The sequence below is a fragment of the Lutra lutra genome, chromosome 15, assembly GCF_902655055.1.
Source record: "Lutra lutra chromosome 15, mLutLut1.2, whole genome shotgun sequence".
Lineage (NCBI taxonomy): Eukaryota > Metazoa > Chordata > Mammalia > Carnivora > Mustelidae > Lutra > Lutra lutra.
Window position 1 is genome coordinate 40,555,237 of NC_062292.1, and position 13,144 is coordinate 40,568,380.

General features: G+C 56.4%; 1 protein-coding gene across 4 annotated transcripts in view; it reads right to left on the reverse strand.

The window, feature by feature from the left end:
- Positions 1 to 13,144, reverse strand: part of KIF21B (kinesin family member 21B) — a 47,766-nt gene that overhangs the window by 21,480 nt on the left and 13,142 nt on the right. For all 4 annotated transcript variants that reach the window (XM_047704918.1, XM_047704917.1, XM_047704915.1 and 1 more), the window contains exons 2-15: positions 12,340 to 12,562; positions 11,828 to 12,010; positions 9,597 to 9,746; positions 9,379 to 9,513; positions 8,801 to 8,968; positions 8,351 to 8,466; positions 7,653 to 7,848; positions 6,328 to 6,517; positions 5,335 to 5,398; positions 5,001 to 5,219; positions 4,591 to 4,672; positions 4,038 to 4,155; positions 3,084 to 3,275; positions 1,105 to 1,304 (exon numbers count right to left, since the gene is read on the reverse strand). In XM_047704918.1, the coding sequence (XP_047560874.1) occupies positions 1,105 to 1,304; positions 3,084 to 3,275; positions 4,038 to 4,155; positions 4,591 to 4,672; positions 5,001 to 5,219; positions 5,335 to 5,398; positions 6,328 to 6,517; positions 7,653 to 7,848; positions 8,351 to 8,466; positions 8,801 to 8,968; positions 9,379 to 9,513; positions 9,597 to 9,746; positions 11,828 to 12,010; positions 12,340 to 12,562 (2,236 nt within the window). The remainder of the gene's footprint in view (positions 1 to 1,104; positions 1,305 to 3,083; positions 3,276 to 4,037; positions 4,156 to 4,590; positions 4,673 to 5,000; positions 5,220 to 5,334; positions 5,399 to 6,327; positions 6,518 to 7,652; positions 7,849 to 8,350; positions 8,467 to 8,800; positions 8,969 to 9,378; positions 9,514 to 9,596; positions 9,747 to 11,827; positions 12,011 to 12,339; positions 12,563 to 13,144) is intronic.

The window sequence follows — 13,144 nt, forward strand, 5'->3', positions numbered from 1 at the left end:
AGACAAATGACTTAGAGTTATAAAGCTGGGCATGAACGGTCAGACTTTTGGCCCAGGTCATTTTGCCCCTGCCCCCAGTCTAGCTCTTACTATAGCCCCATGGAAGACAGCATGCCAGTTCAGAGCAAAACCAGTGATCAAGCGTATTAATTCTGGAACCTGGAGTCGTCAGAGCTGTGGCAAAGGCACAGAGAGCACCCTTGGTGTAGCCTGAGACAACTTGACCGGCTAGAGAGCCGTGTACCTGGGGTCCCCTCCCGCCACGTCCTGGGGCCTGAAGCATGACAGTGCAGTGTACACAGGGTTTTAGACACTTTCCAAGTAACAGGGAAATGAGAGTCACGCGGAGGTCGATCCTTCTGCCACTGAGGCCTCAGACATGACCAGAAATATCACCAGCCTGCCCTGCCCTGAGGACAGTCTTGAGAGGAAATGGCCTGAGAGGGAGGGAGGCAAGGCTCTAAAGGGGCTGGGGGGAGGGGGGGTTGGCTTCTCTCTCAAAGAGCAGGCTCTGCAGGGGTGAATCTACAGAGAGGAGGAGGGCTTGCTGCTGCTGGGTCTTCAGGGTCCAGAATGAGTATTTTCCCCAAGGATGGGCACGGGCAGGGCAGCCCAAGCCTGACCCGAGATGGTGGTATCTGCTGGGGACAGGGGTTAGAGGCTTCCTGGGGAGAAGCTGTGTCCCCCAGATGGAGAGCCAACCGCCCAAAGTCGCATGCCTCCCTTTCCCATGCACAAAATGGGAATAATAACCAGACCTCCTTCATGAGGTTCTCCTCAGGACTTTAGTACCTACGCTCATGCACATTAGGCGACTAGCCTAGAGGCTGGCCACAGTCAGCATGCGAACAGTGGTGATTACTGTTATTATTAGACGCAGGGCCCCCCACCGCCCCCTGCCCCGTCCCCGCCCCCGCGAGAGGCCTCAACAGGTCCTAGGGCCGCCTGGCCGCAACTGTAGTACACCTTCCTACCACGGGGGGCAGTGTTGAGCAGCACCCCCGGAGCTCCTCCCCTGCCCCTCTACTGGAGAGGCGGCTCCTCCTGGGGGAGGCGCAGGGCTCAGAGGACAGTGTCATCCTGGGCCACCCCCTCATCGCCTACCTTGGCCTTCTTCATCTCGGCCACCTCGGCCTGCAACTTCTTCAGCTCCCTCTCATAGCGGGACTGGTTCTTGAGCAGCCGCGCGTGCTCCTTCTGCGCGGCCTGGAGCTTCTGCAGGTCCCGGTTCATCTCCCGAAGCCGCTTCTCGTAATCCGCCTTGATCTTGTTGGCCTTCTCCTCCGTGTAGCACTCCATGGTGCCTGAGAGCGGCAAGAGGTGGCTGTCAGTGCCACGCGTGCCCAGGTGTTCTCAGCTTCAAGATCAGGGGGTGTGTGGCAGGAGGGGGAACCTGGGCGCTAGTCTCCCCGCAGGACCGTGAGCAGGTCGCACCCTCTGTGTACCTGTTTCTTATTTACACAATGAGAGGATCAGGCTCCCCTTCCTGCTCTGACATTGTATTGGACTTTGAGCGGGGTGTTTTCATCTCAAGATCCACGAGCCCCCCGTCAACAGCTTCCTGTGAGGGTCCTGTGGGCCACCCCTGCTGGCTGGGTTGGGACCCATGACTGCAGGAAAGGGCCAGGACAGCGGGAAGGAAAGAGCTGTAAGCAGACAGTGATGCAGGCCAGAGCAGAAGGAATAGGCAGATTCTCTATTCCTGACCTTTGCTATCTGAAATGCCAACAGGCATCTCCATGGAGATGTGTGGCAGACATCTCCGACTTAACAGGCACAAAACCAGACTCCCAATCGCCGTCTCCGTCACCCCAGCAGGCTCCCCTGTCTCCATAGATGTCACCACCACACTTCCAGAAGCTCGTAGACTGGAGACATCCTTGGCTCCCCTTACACCCTCCACCCAGTCAATCAACAAAACCTTTTGTCTCTACCTTCCAAATGTATCCAGAACGGGACCACTCCTCACCACCTCTGGCCTAAATCCTCTTTCACCAGGATCTTTTCTTTTCTTTTTTAAAACTTTTTCCCTAATCAGTCACCAGGATCTTGGTTAACACTTTTCTAACTGCACTCACACCACCACTTGCATTCATCCCCCTACGGAGCAGCCAGGCTCTTCCCCCCTCCCCCACATGCTTTTAAAAGCTGCATCACATCCCTCTCTCAAAACTCCACACCTTCCCGTCTCCCTCAGAGAAGAAAGCGATGTCCTTATAATGATGGGTGTGACTGGTCCTATAGTTCTTCCATTACCACCCCTCTTGCTACTGTCCCCTTTCACTGTGTTCCAGCTGCCTGCCCCTGACCACTCCACCAACCTGCCAGGTACACTCCTGCCTCCCAGGCTCAGCATCTTCTCTGCCTGCAGTGCTCAGCCTGTGCTCCCTCTCCCTGAACCTTCTCTCACGTCCTTTGGGTCACCTCACATGTCACCTTCTCCGCAACACGCTCTTTACAAGACATCACACCACTCCCCGCCACACCTTGTCCCCTGTTCTCCCTCCCTGCTGTTTTTTCTTTTTAAGGCACTGATCCCCATGGGGCATGTCACAGACTCTGCTCATTTATCTTATTTATGTGTCTCTCTCCATCAGAACGTCCCTGTCATGAGACAAGGAGTTTGCTCACCTCAGTGTCTCTAGCGCCTGGAATAAGGTCAGCTCTGTAAGACCAGGTTGACAAATGTTTGCTGAGTCAGTAAATGAATGAAACAGTGATTGGATGAATGTGCTAAAGAGCAAGTGTAAAGAAGATCAAATGGGACGAGTTAGTTTGTAAATGGTTTTAAAGGAGAATACTCAAGGTACTGAATGTAGAAAAGCAGCGGCGGGGCGTCACGCCCGTGTGCCTAGGGAAATAAAGAATTCTAATACTTAAGATGCTAATAATACTTAAGATGTAAAATGTAGCATAGAAGCGGGCTTAGACATAGACATTATTGACAGTGGGTCAGAGGACCAGAGTCCAAGCATCAGAGGACCAGGGAAATCCCCAAAGTGCCAGCTGCCAGGGCCTGTGACAGCGGAGGGCCCTCAGGGGAAAGTGAGGGCCCGGGGAGGGCGGGGAGGAGGGGTCCTCACTGAGGTTCTGCAGCACACGGTCACGCTCCAGCTGTGTGTCCCGGATCTTGTTCTGAAGCAGAATCAGCTTCTCCTCGTACTGGTGCTTCAGGGTCTGCAGCCGCCGCTGGCTGTTCTCCAGCTCATCGATCAGCTTCTGCTTGATCTCGATCTCACACGTTAGGTCGGCCAGGTCGGCCTGGAAGTTCACCTCTGTGGGGCAGAGACAGGCTCAATCCAGCGCCCAGGGCTTAGGGTGGGAGCGGGGCGCTGGGGGCTTTCCGTTGGTCAGCCACAGCTGACTGACCAGTGACCGGAGACTGGAGGCAATGGTAAGTCCCACGGTGGGTAAGGGCTGGCAGGTGGGGCGACACATGAGAAGACTGGCCTCAGGAACTGGAGGCTGGCCCAGGAGCTGGCAGGGGTTGTCTAGGCATCCCACTACCCCTGCTGTGCCTCAGAGGCCAATGTCCACCTGCCGTAGATGGTATGGGACCCAGCCTAGGGGGAGGAGGGCTGTGGGTCAGAAATGGTGGCAGGGCGGAAGGGACAGGGCAGGTGCCCCCATTCAGAGGAGTGGGTTTCAGCAGCATTCAAGGCCCGGCTCTGTACCTGCCACACTGGGGAAAGTCACTAGACTTCTCTGGGATTGGGGGAGCTCCAAATACCTATGCACAGGGTTGTAGAGAGAACGGAAGACCCCAGGCCATGTGGCCTATGATGAGCACTGCCGTCCGTATCACCACTGTTGTTGTTGTTGGTGGTGGTGTCATGACTGGGAGTCCCAGGCCCTGGACATCCACATTCTTTGAGAACGCAAATAAGGCCTGACTCCAGCCAAGCGGCATGTGGCTCAGGGTCTTGTAACTGGAAGGTCTGAGCTGTTGCTCTGGGCCCAGTGCTGACTGACAGCCCGCCCCGGGCACCTGCCACTTGGCGTGTCACCTCCCCCTGCCCTGGCCTGGGCACACGCACCCTTCTCATCAGGGTCCGAGTCCGAGTCCACCAGGCTCTCCTCACTGCCCGAGTCCTCGTCTTCATCCTCACGGCCCTCCTCTTCCTCACAGCCACTCTCGTCTCGCTCTTCCTCCTCCTGGGCACCAAGCACCATTAGGGGTGGCCAGTGGGCCCTCCTCACTCAGGCTGGGCCTGGCCTCAGGGAGGGGAGCCCAGAAGCAGAGGGAAACTGGGCAAGGCCTCAGGTGTGTCAAGAGGGTAGGGTACGGGGCAGTCAGGGCCCCTTGTGCCCATTCCCAGTCCCAAAAGAGTAACCGCCTGACTCCCCCAGTAGCCAGGGCAAAGCCGCTCTGGGAGAGCCGCCCTCCCAGCCTCACCCATTTGGGATGAGGTGGGGGATCTGAGGGGTGGACATCACCACGACCACAAGTCAGCCACACTGGAGGCAGACCTAAGTCCCTCCCCTGCCCTGCCAAGGTGGTCATGGGGCTCCCCCCACTTGGCAGGGACACGAGGTGGGGGTGGGGGAAGGTAAGCATGTAGAGGGGAGGGGACAGGGACAGTCCCTCACCTCCTCAGCCTCATTCTCGTCGGTCTCCTCACTGTTTTCCTGTTGGAGTTTTGCCCTCTTTTTGAAGGCCTCCTTCTCCGGGCTGCCCAGGAGGGAAGGGCAGGCCAGGTTAGCTTTGCACATGTGGCAGGGAGTGACAGGGAGGGCAGGAGGATGGGGCTGCCTTCCTGTTCTGCAGAGAATCTGGCTGCCCCTCTCTACCCCCAATCTAGAACTAACCTGGGTAGGCTCCATCCTCCCTCCCTCCCCTCGGGGGAAGGAGCAGCATTAGAGAAAGGTGGGCCACTGCTGCCCAAAAGGCTGAGCAAATGGGCTGAGCTCCCAAATAGCCCCGGGGCAGCTCCTGGCTACAGGCAGACGGGCAGCCAAGCTCCCAGAAAGCCCGCAGGGCGCGGGCACACTCCGCTCACCTCTTTCTCCGCTGCCTGACCTCCTTCTTCTTGAGCCGCTCCAGGTCCTGCTTGGCCCTGCGGATCACCTCTGAGGCATCCTCCATGGAGCTGGCCGGGCTGCCCCCGAAGGTGGGAGCGCCTGGAGACGCGCCCAGGGAGTAGGGGCTCCGAGCGGAGGCCCGGGAGAGGCTGCGGCGCAGGGACTCGTTCATGGCCTCGCTCTCCAGCAGCTTCGTCCTGCGTGGGGAGAGCCAGCAGTTGGGGCCAACAGAGCTGGCACTGCCTGCACTGCCCGGGGCTCTGCCCGGCCCAGGCCCTCTTCCACTGCTCCCAGATAGGCCGTGGTGCTCACCGCAGCTCCTCGATTTCCCGGATGTAGTTCTGGATCAGGGCACCAATGGCCTCGTTGCCATCACCTGGAGAGGGAAGACAGCAGAGGGCAATACAGAAGATAAGGCACTCGAGGACCTGCAGCTTGGAACTGGTGGTCCTGTACCAGGGCCCCAGTAGGGTAGCACACATGGGACTTTCCCCAAAAGGAATCTACATCAAAGCAGCACCCGTCCATGGGACGGGTATACGCCAGCGCTGCTGGAGGAACAATGAAGCTCCGTCCAGAGAGGGCAGCTGTCAGACAGTGTTTGCCCTCCTCCCACGGGGAACACTGTGCAGTTTATGAGAATTAAGTAGATTTGTATGTTTTAATGTGGAAAAATCTCCAAAGCATAACGCTAAGTGAAAATGGGAAGTCACAGGGCAATACGTATGGTCCCATACACAGAAAAAGAAAGGGCAGTATATATTCCCACACACCTATGTGCATAGGTACCCATGAATACATAGTCACACTCGGAGCAAAGGGACTGAGAAAGGCGTGGGAAGACATGCATGGAGCTTCTAAGTAGAGAGGATGTGGAGTGGACAGTTTAGCAAGAGGGGATTTCATCTTTATACACCCATGTAAGCAAGGAGGATGTATTCATGTATTGCTTGTGGGCATAAAAAAAGGTTTAAAATCAGCTGGGGGGCCCCTGGAGAGCTCAGTCAGTTAAGCATCTGACTCCTGATTTTGGCTCAGGTCATGATCTCAGGGTTGTGAGACTGAGCCCTGCATGGGCTCTGTGCTCAGTTCCTCTGCTGCTCCCCCCAACCCCTGGTGTCTCTCTCTCTCTCTCTCTCTAAAATAAATAAATCTTTTAAAAAAGTCAGTTAGAAAAAAATTCATAAATGCATTGATCTGTGAATTGATTGGCTGGCCCAGCTTGCCTAATATCCTAGGGTGGGTATGGGGAGAGGGGGTCCCAGCCCATTGGGTGTCCGAGCTGGCCTGGTGCACCCAACTCACCGGCCTTGGCCAGAAGCAGATTGGCTTCCTGGCTCATGAGATGAGTGACGCGGTTGTTGATGGCATCGATGGCCTCCTGCATGGCCTTCACCCGCAGACGCAGGGCCCCATTCTCCTTCTGCAGCATGGCATTCTCCCGGAACAGGTCACTGTAGCCCTCGGCACCGTCCTCCCCAATCACTCTCTTGCCCTGGGAAGAGGAGGGGCAGGGCAGGCAGGGAGCAGTCAGGGGTAAGAGCATGCAGGGTGGGGAAGGGTTGATGATGCTTCTGGCAGCACCGCCAAACTGCCCCCCCCAACCCCACATCTCCTAAAACACAGCTCCTGTCTCCCAGGGCTCTCCCTGACAACCAGGAACTCCAAATTCTATCACCAGCCATTCCAGCCACCCCCCCAATCTTACCTTGACTTACCTTTCCACCGCCTCCTTCACATCACCACAAGTACTAACCCAAGGGCCAAAACCCTAAGAGGCCCTGGCAATGGGCATAAATGAGTCTGAGTACAAGACAATAGGGAGTGGTGGGGACTGGAGCTAACAGAGTCACAGACTCAGTCTCAAAGGGTCAGCAACTATGCCACTCCAGCCAGTGTAGTACTATATATTGTTAGGTCTTCACATTTTTCAGGGAAAACTGAAATTCTTTGATTTTTAGAAAGGTAGGCAACTAAGTTGCATTCTTTTAAAACAAAGGACAAGCAAACCAAAACCCATTTGTGTATCAGATTCATACCCTGGCAACCAGCAGCCATTGACTTCTGCCTAAGTCATATGGAATTAGACACTTCCCCAGAAGCACCTGTTTTTCCCATCTTTGTTTCCAGGTGCAGGGAGTGTTTGCACCCTAGAATTCCTGCCCCACTTGCTTTTGATGCTATCTCATTCATTTTCCAAGATCTATATAAAAGGTCCCCTCCTTTGTGAGGTCTCCCCTGACAGAGCATCTGAGTGAAGAGGGCCAGCTCTCTCCTCTGCCCTGCCCCCAGACACACTGGATGACTCATGTGGTCCCCACTGATTATTCTGATTCTGCACCCCAGCCTAGGAATCTCATGTGGTCCAATGCAGCATATTCAGCAGACATGAAAACACCAGGCAAGGCATTTGTCCTCTGCATCAGAGCTAAGGAACAGCTGCGTGCCCTCCTTTCTCTTAGGGTGCTAAAACCCTGGGGGCTCTGACTGTGTTCAACTCACTCAGGTGAGCCCCCCATCATGGCTGACATACAGCCAATACGCAGGAAGCAGCAAATGGGAGGAGGGGAGGGGGAGGAAGGGGGGGGCACCGAAGAACTGGGGCCCACCATGCCTGGGACCATGCTCACCGCCTTATATTCCATCAGCTCCATCTGCAGGCGAGCAATCTCGGCCCGCAGGGCGCTGATCTGCTGGCTCGTCTTGTCCTGGTTCACCACCACCTTGTTCTTGATGTTGCGGGCCCGGTTGGCATACTTGAGTGTGTTGAGCGTCTCCATGAAGTCCCGGTCTGAGGGGCTCACACAGGCAATCATGATGGTCTGGCTGGAGGGGTGCGGTAGGAGAGTGAGGTGCGAGGGGCTCAGCCCAGCCCCCAGAAGCATCACTCCAGGGTACAGCTCCTGCTCCCAACCCATTCCCATACTGCCTTAATGCCCTAAGGACCTGGGCATTCACCAGGGCAAGCACCTGGGACATGGGACTCTCTATCACCTGGCCACAGGGCTCCTTCCAACTGCGGTAACCCACAGTGAAGGCAGCCGGCAGTGTGATACGTCCCTGCTGGTCACAGCTCTGTATTTTCTTAGTGGCTTCCATCCATTACTTCATTTGGGCTCTGTCACTTCAAGACTATCTCTCCCTTCTGTGCAGACAGGGAAACTGAGTCTGACCATACTAGCCAAAGGTCATACGGCATCTCAAGTCCCCTGTCTCCCAAGCCCACAGCCTGCAGTAGGAAGGCCTCCTCTTCCACCAGGCCCTCATCAGGATTTTCCAGCAGGGTCTCACCTCCCCTGCCCCTTCCCTGGATGTTGGCTGTGGGTACCTGTTGCCCCCCAGCGAGTCCTGGAGGAGCCGAGTGAGCTTCGAGTCCCTGTATGGCACGTGCACCACCTTCTTGCTCTGGTCCCCCAAGGCGCTGATCACGTTGCCCAAGGCCAGCTGTGGGAGACAGACCCTGGCACTTGAGAGATACTCAGGGACAGGGGGAGTGTACACAGGACAGCCCCTGAGCCATCTTTACGTGCCTCGATGACCCAGCAGCCCTCAAATTCCCTGAGAGGGTTTATGTGCAGATGTGATCGTTTGAGAAGTCAAGAGGTTGGGGGCAAGGGGGAGGACAGAGGACCAAATGCCTAATAATAGGGACATGTGGGTGTCCTGGCTAGCAGCCAGCAAGAGGCATAGGGAGGACGGGGCAGCCGTGGGCCTGGAGGGTCTGGAAAGGGTCTGAGCTGTGTAGGCCGCTGGGGCTGGTGACCTGCCGAGTGCCTACCAGGCCGCAGTTGATGGAGATGCCCTCCTTGGCCCGCTCGCCGGTGGCCCCCGTCCGTTTCAGCCGCTCTGAGCCGGCCAGGTCCACAAAGTGAAACTTAGCAGTGAGCGTCTCATACTCACTGGTGGGAGCGGTGCCCTCAGGAAGGCCGGTCACCACCTCGTTCACCTGCAGCAGAAGTTGGCAACTGATGTACTTGGCCCTCACCTGGCCTTGCGGCTCCTCGGCTCTCAGTCCTGGTCCCTCAGGAATGCCGTCTGGGGGGGGATTTGGGGCTGGGAGAGCAGGCTGCCCCTCCCCCTCCCCGGCACGTGACAGCATCTGACAGTGTGCACAGTACTTGCACATGCCCGATTCTCATGCAAGCCTCACAACCATAGGGGTATGGTTATCCCATTGTACAGGTTGGAGGACTGAGGCTTAAGAAAAAAGAGAAAGAAAAATCCACGAGGGGCAAAAGCAAACCCCAACCCCTGATTTGCTAACTTTGGATCCATGGCCCCCTCCTCTTCTTGCCTCCCTCAGAGAAGCCCCCCTGCACCACGACACCAGCTCCTGAGCCTCCATGGGTTCCTTACGGGGTCCAGCTGGGTGCACACGCGCATCTGGCACACATGGATGGTGAAGATGGCGTGTGAGCGCGAGCTCTGCACGTTCATCTGGGTGCTGGCCGTGGTGCGGGACAGGGCCCCCTGCTTTAGGCACTGGATCAGCTGCAGAAGAGGGCACAAGTAAGGGCATGAGCTGAACCTTGGAGCCGGGCCCTGCCTGGCCTGGACTTCCGGTGGGTGCTCACCTCCTCCTGGGAGTTGATGAGGCGGGAAGTGACACCCGTGGTGTAGATGCCACCATTCCCATCCTCGTGAATCTTGATGTTGGACCTGCGGTGGCGGGCATCAGGGTCACGGGTGCTGTCAAACAGGTCAAGGATCTCCTCATTGTAGAGCTGTGCGGGGGCGAAAATGGCTGCTGGGTGCATGTGACACGTGGCGCAGGGCCTCCAAGGGGGCTTTCCCAGGTTTATAAACAAGCTCTGTTTTGCAGATGTGGAAACTGAGGATCTGGGAAACGAACTTGCAGACCCTGGTCCCCTTGGGGGACAGCTGGGTCCTGGGCCGAACTATAGTGAGGTTATGCTTCCACTCCCTCCCCAAAGAACCAGCATTCAGCAGCTTTTGGTCTTGTCAGGGGACTAACAACCTAAAGGGACAAGGGGACTCAGGTCCTAGATGTAGATGAGGAACATAGGACCATAGATCAGGCAGACTCTATTATGTTTGTTGCTAGGCTGGGAAAGGGGGTGGGGACATGGTTTTGGATGAGGGAGGGGACAAGCTGAGCTCAGTAGAGACCATGTTTCAATCCTGATGCTCCCTGGGGGTTGAGGTGAGGACAATCTCCCAGTAGGGGAGCAATGTGGGCACTGAGAGCATGCCACTGGGGCCTGGTATCCTGGGGAGAGTCTGGAGAGATCACTTGGATGGTGGGGGAGGTGGCTTGGCCAGGAGTAGTCACCTTATATCACATGGTCTCAGCCTTGGAGATTCCTGTGTGGAATCACCAGCAGGGACAGCTTCACCTGCTGAAGGGCTGGGATACTCCCCAGGCAGAGAGCAGAGGCTCGGGAGTGGGGAAAAGGGACCGAGCAGCTTGGTCAGTGGCCAGCAGAATCCTGTGGGGGAGGGGCGGGCTGCAGCCCTCCGACATCCGACATCCGAGGCTTTGATGCCTCAAAGGGACAGAAATACTCCACTGGAAGGGGAAGGGGAAACGGAAGGGACTGGTGCAGATGTGGGTGCCACGGTGTCTGTCTGTCTGTTGAGAGAGACGCACCGGCATCATTTAACCCCTTGTGATTCACCCTTCAGAATGAGTTTTCTAGGCACTGCTACTTTTTGGGGATCCCCATGGCAGCAGGATAGAGAAAAGAAGAAAACAAAGGGATGGAAAAGCTTATAGAGATACACAGCACTAGGACATGTGCACGCGCGTGCACGCGCACACACGCACACACACACACACAAAGGAAGTCACTTTATCAGAAGCAAAAGTCCAGGAGGACAAGAAAAAACTCTCCAATCTGAAATACAGGGTCCCCTAAGGGGAAAGAAGCCACTCTGAGGGCCCAGGAAGGAGTCATAGTGGGGCAGTGGGCAGGGTGGGCCATGGAAGCCCTAGAGAGGGCTGGAGCCACACCTCTCCCTCTGAGGACAACCTGGGTATAGTCAGAGCTCAGGACAGTCCTATACCCAGCAAATGGCCCAGAACCAGGGGAGTCACTGGGTTGGGGTTTCAGATGCTGAGAACTGAAGCCACCTGGTTCGAGTGTCCTAAAGGAGGAGCCTGGTCAAGTCAGGCACTCATGAGAAGTAGCCAGGAAAACCTGCTTTTTTAGAGACCTTTTTGAGAGACCCCATGATAGGTCAAAGACTCCTCCCTCTACCCCCAAAGTCCCCAGATGTCAAAAGCCTGGCCGTGGCACAAAGACGTTCTCCCAGAGAGAGGCAGGACCAGTTGCCTTCTGGAGGACCTCCCTGCCCTGAGGTCAGAGAAGACTCCGAGGGTCAGTAAGGACCTCAGCCAGAAAGGGGTAGGGGCAGGCTGCTCAGAGGCAAACTGGCCGAGGCCAGAAGGATGGGCAGGAACCAGAGTTCTCAATGTGTGCCAGGCACGAGCTTCCGTGCCATTCTCACAATACCTGTAAGGAAATAGATATTACAGCCATCGTGCAGTGGCCTGAGGACAGACAGCTAATAAGTGTCAGAGCTGACAGTCAGTCAGGGTTGAAGAGATCTTGACGATTCTCAGTAACTCAAGCCCCCTCTGACATAGGAAGCCTCCTCAGAGTGTCCCACCCAGAGGTCTTCTAGCTCTTGCTTGGGTATTTCCAGAAGCAGGATACTCAGCAGCTGGAGAAGTTGCTGGGGCTCTCCTAGGCTCATTCCACTGTCCTGGGGGTAAGCCCAACCTCCATGGTCTTGCTGTCCCGCAAATCTCCCTCCTGCCCCCACCACAAGGCCACAGTACCTCCAGAAACTGAGCGCTGACTTTGAACTCAGGCCCGGCCACACCCTTCTCCTGCGCCCGCCGCTTGCGCTCAGCAATGCCCCCAAAGAGGTGTGCTATGGCCCTTGGAATGATGCCTTGCTCCTCCTCCGATGTCACCGTATCGAAGCCGGTGCCCATCGTGTATGTCTTCCCGGCCCCTGTCTGCATTGGCAAGGATGGAAGGAGGGGGTCAGCACCCTCGGGGGGGCCACCAGCGAGCCCAGGACCCCAGGTCAGGTGGACTTCCCTTACCATGTACCTCCCCTCCAAGGTCACCAACCCCTTCTGGTCCCAAAGCCACACCCTGGGGGAGTCTCCTGGGAGGGACAGCCTTCCTCCGATAACTAGCAGCGTGACACACGCTGGGACAACAGACAGAACCGGAAACGCAGCTCCATCTCAACAGGTCTGAAAGGGGACGGGGCGCTCTCTCCCACCAGCTGGGGAGACAAGGGTTGGAGGGGCCCCCTGTGGGAGCGGAGGCGGCTTACCTGCCCATAGGCCAGCACTGTGGCATTGTAGCCCTCGAAGCAGCCCTCAATGAGCTTGCTCACACAGGTCGAATAGATCTGTTCCTGCCAGGTGTCCAGGTCGAAGACAAAGTCATAGGTGAAGGCCTTGTCCTTCCCCAGAAGGACCTGGGGCTCCCCGGGGGTGACAGAGGTACAGATGTGACAGCCCTCAATCTTCTCCTTTGACAGCTGGGGCCGAATCCTGCCCGGCGAAGGGGAGAGCACTAGGTCAGACCCGGCCAGCCGAGGACCGCCGCAGCCCTCCACCCTCACGCTGCCTGCCAAGCTTCCACTTCCCCAGGCCCCCTCCAGCCCCCACGAGCTGGAGAGAAGGAAGGAAGCTTAGGAGCCTCCCCAGAGGACAAAGGCAACTTTTGTAACAATACAATAATAATAAGAGTAAGACTAATATCTACTCCACCCAAACATTTACTGAGTTGCTAACGTTTTTCAAGTGCTCTACATATGGGGGACCTGGGTTAAAAGCATTTTACGTAAAGGAATTCATGTATTCTCCACTATAAATCTGTGAGGTACATATTATTTGCCCAATTTTACAGATGAGAGAATGGAGGCTGACAGAGTTTAAGTGACTTGCCCAAGATTGTACCGGGGGGTGTGACAGAACCCACCCCCCTGGTCTGACATCAGAGTGCCCCACACACCTGATTGAATGGAGAGCCCTAGAAATCAGTGTCCCAAAGATCAGGAAGAGAAGACAGCTTGCCCCCTTCTGGGAGGTAAGGCTTAACACCAGGGTGCAGACAGGAGGGATAGGCCTGGT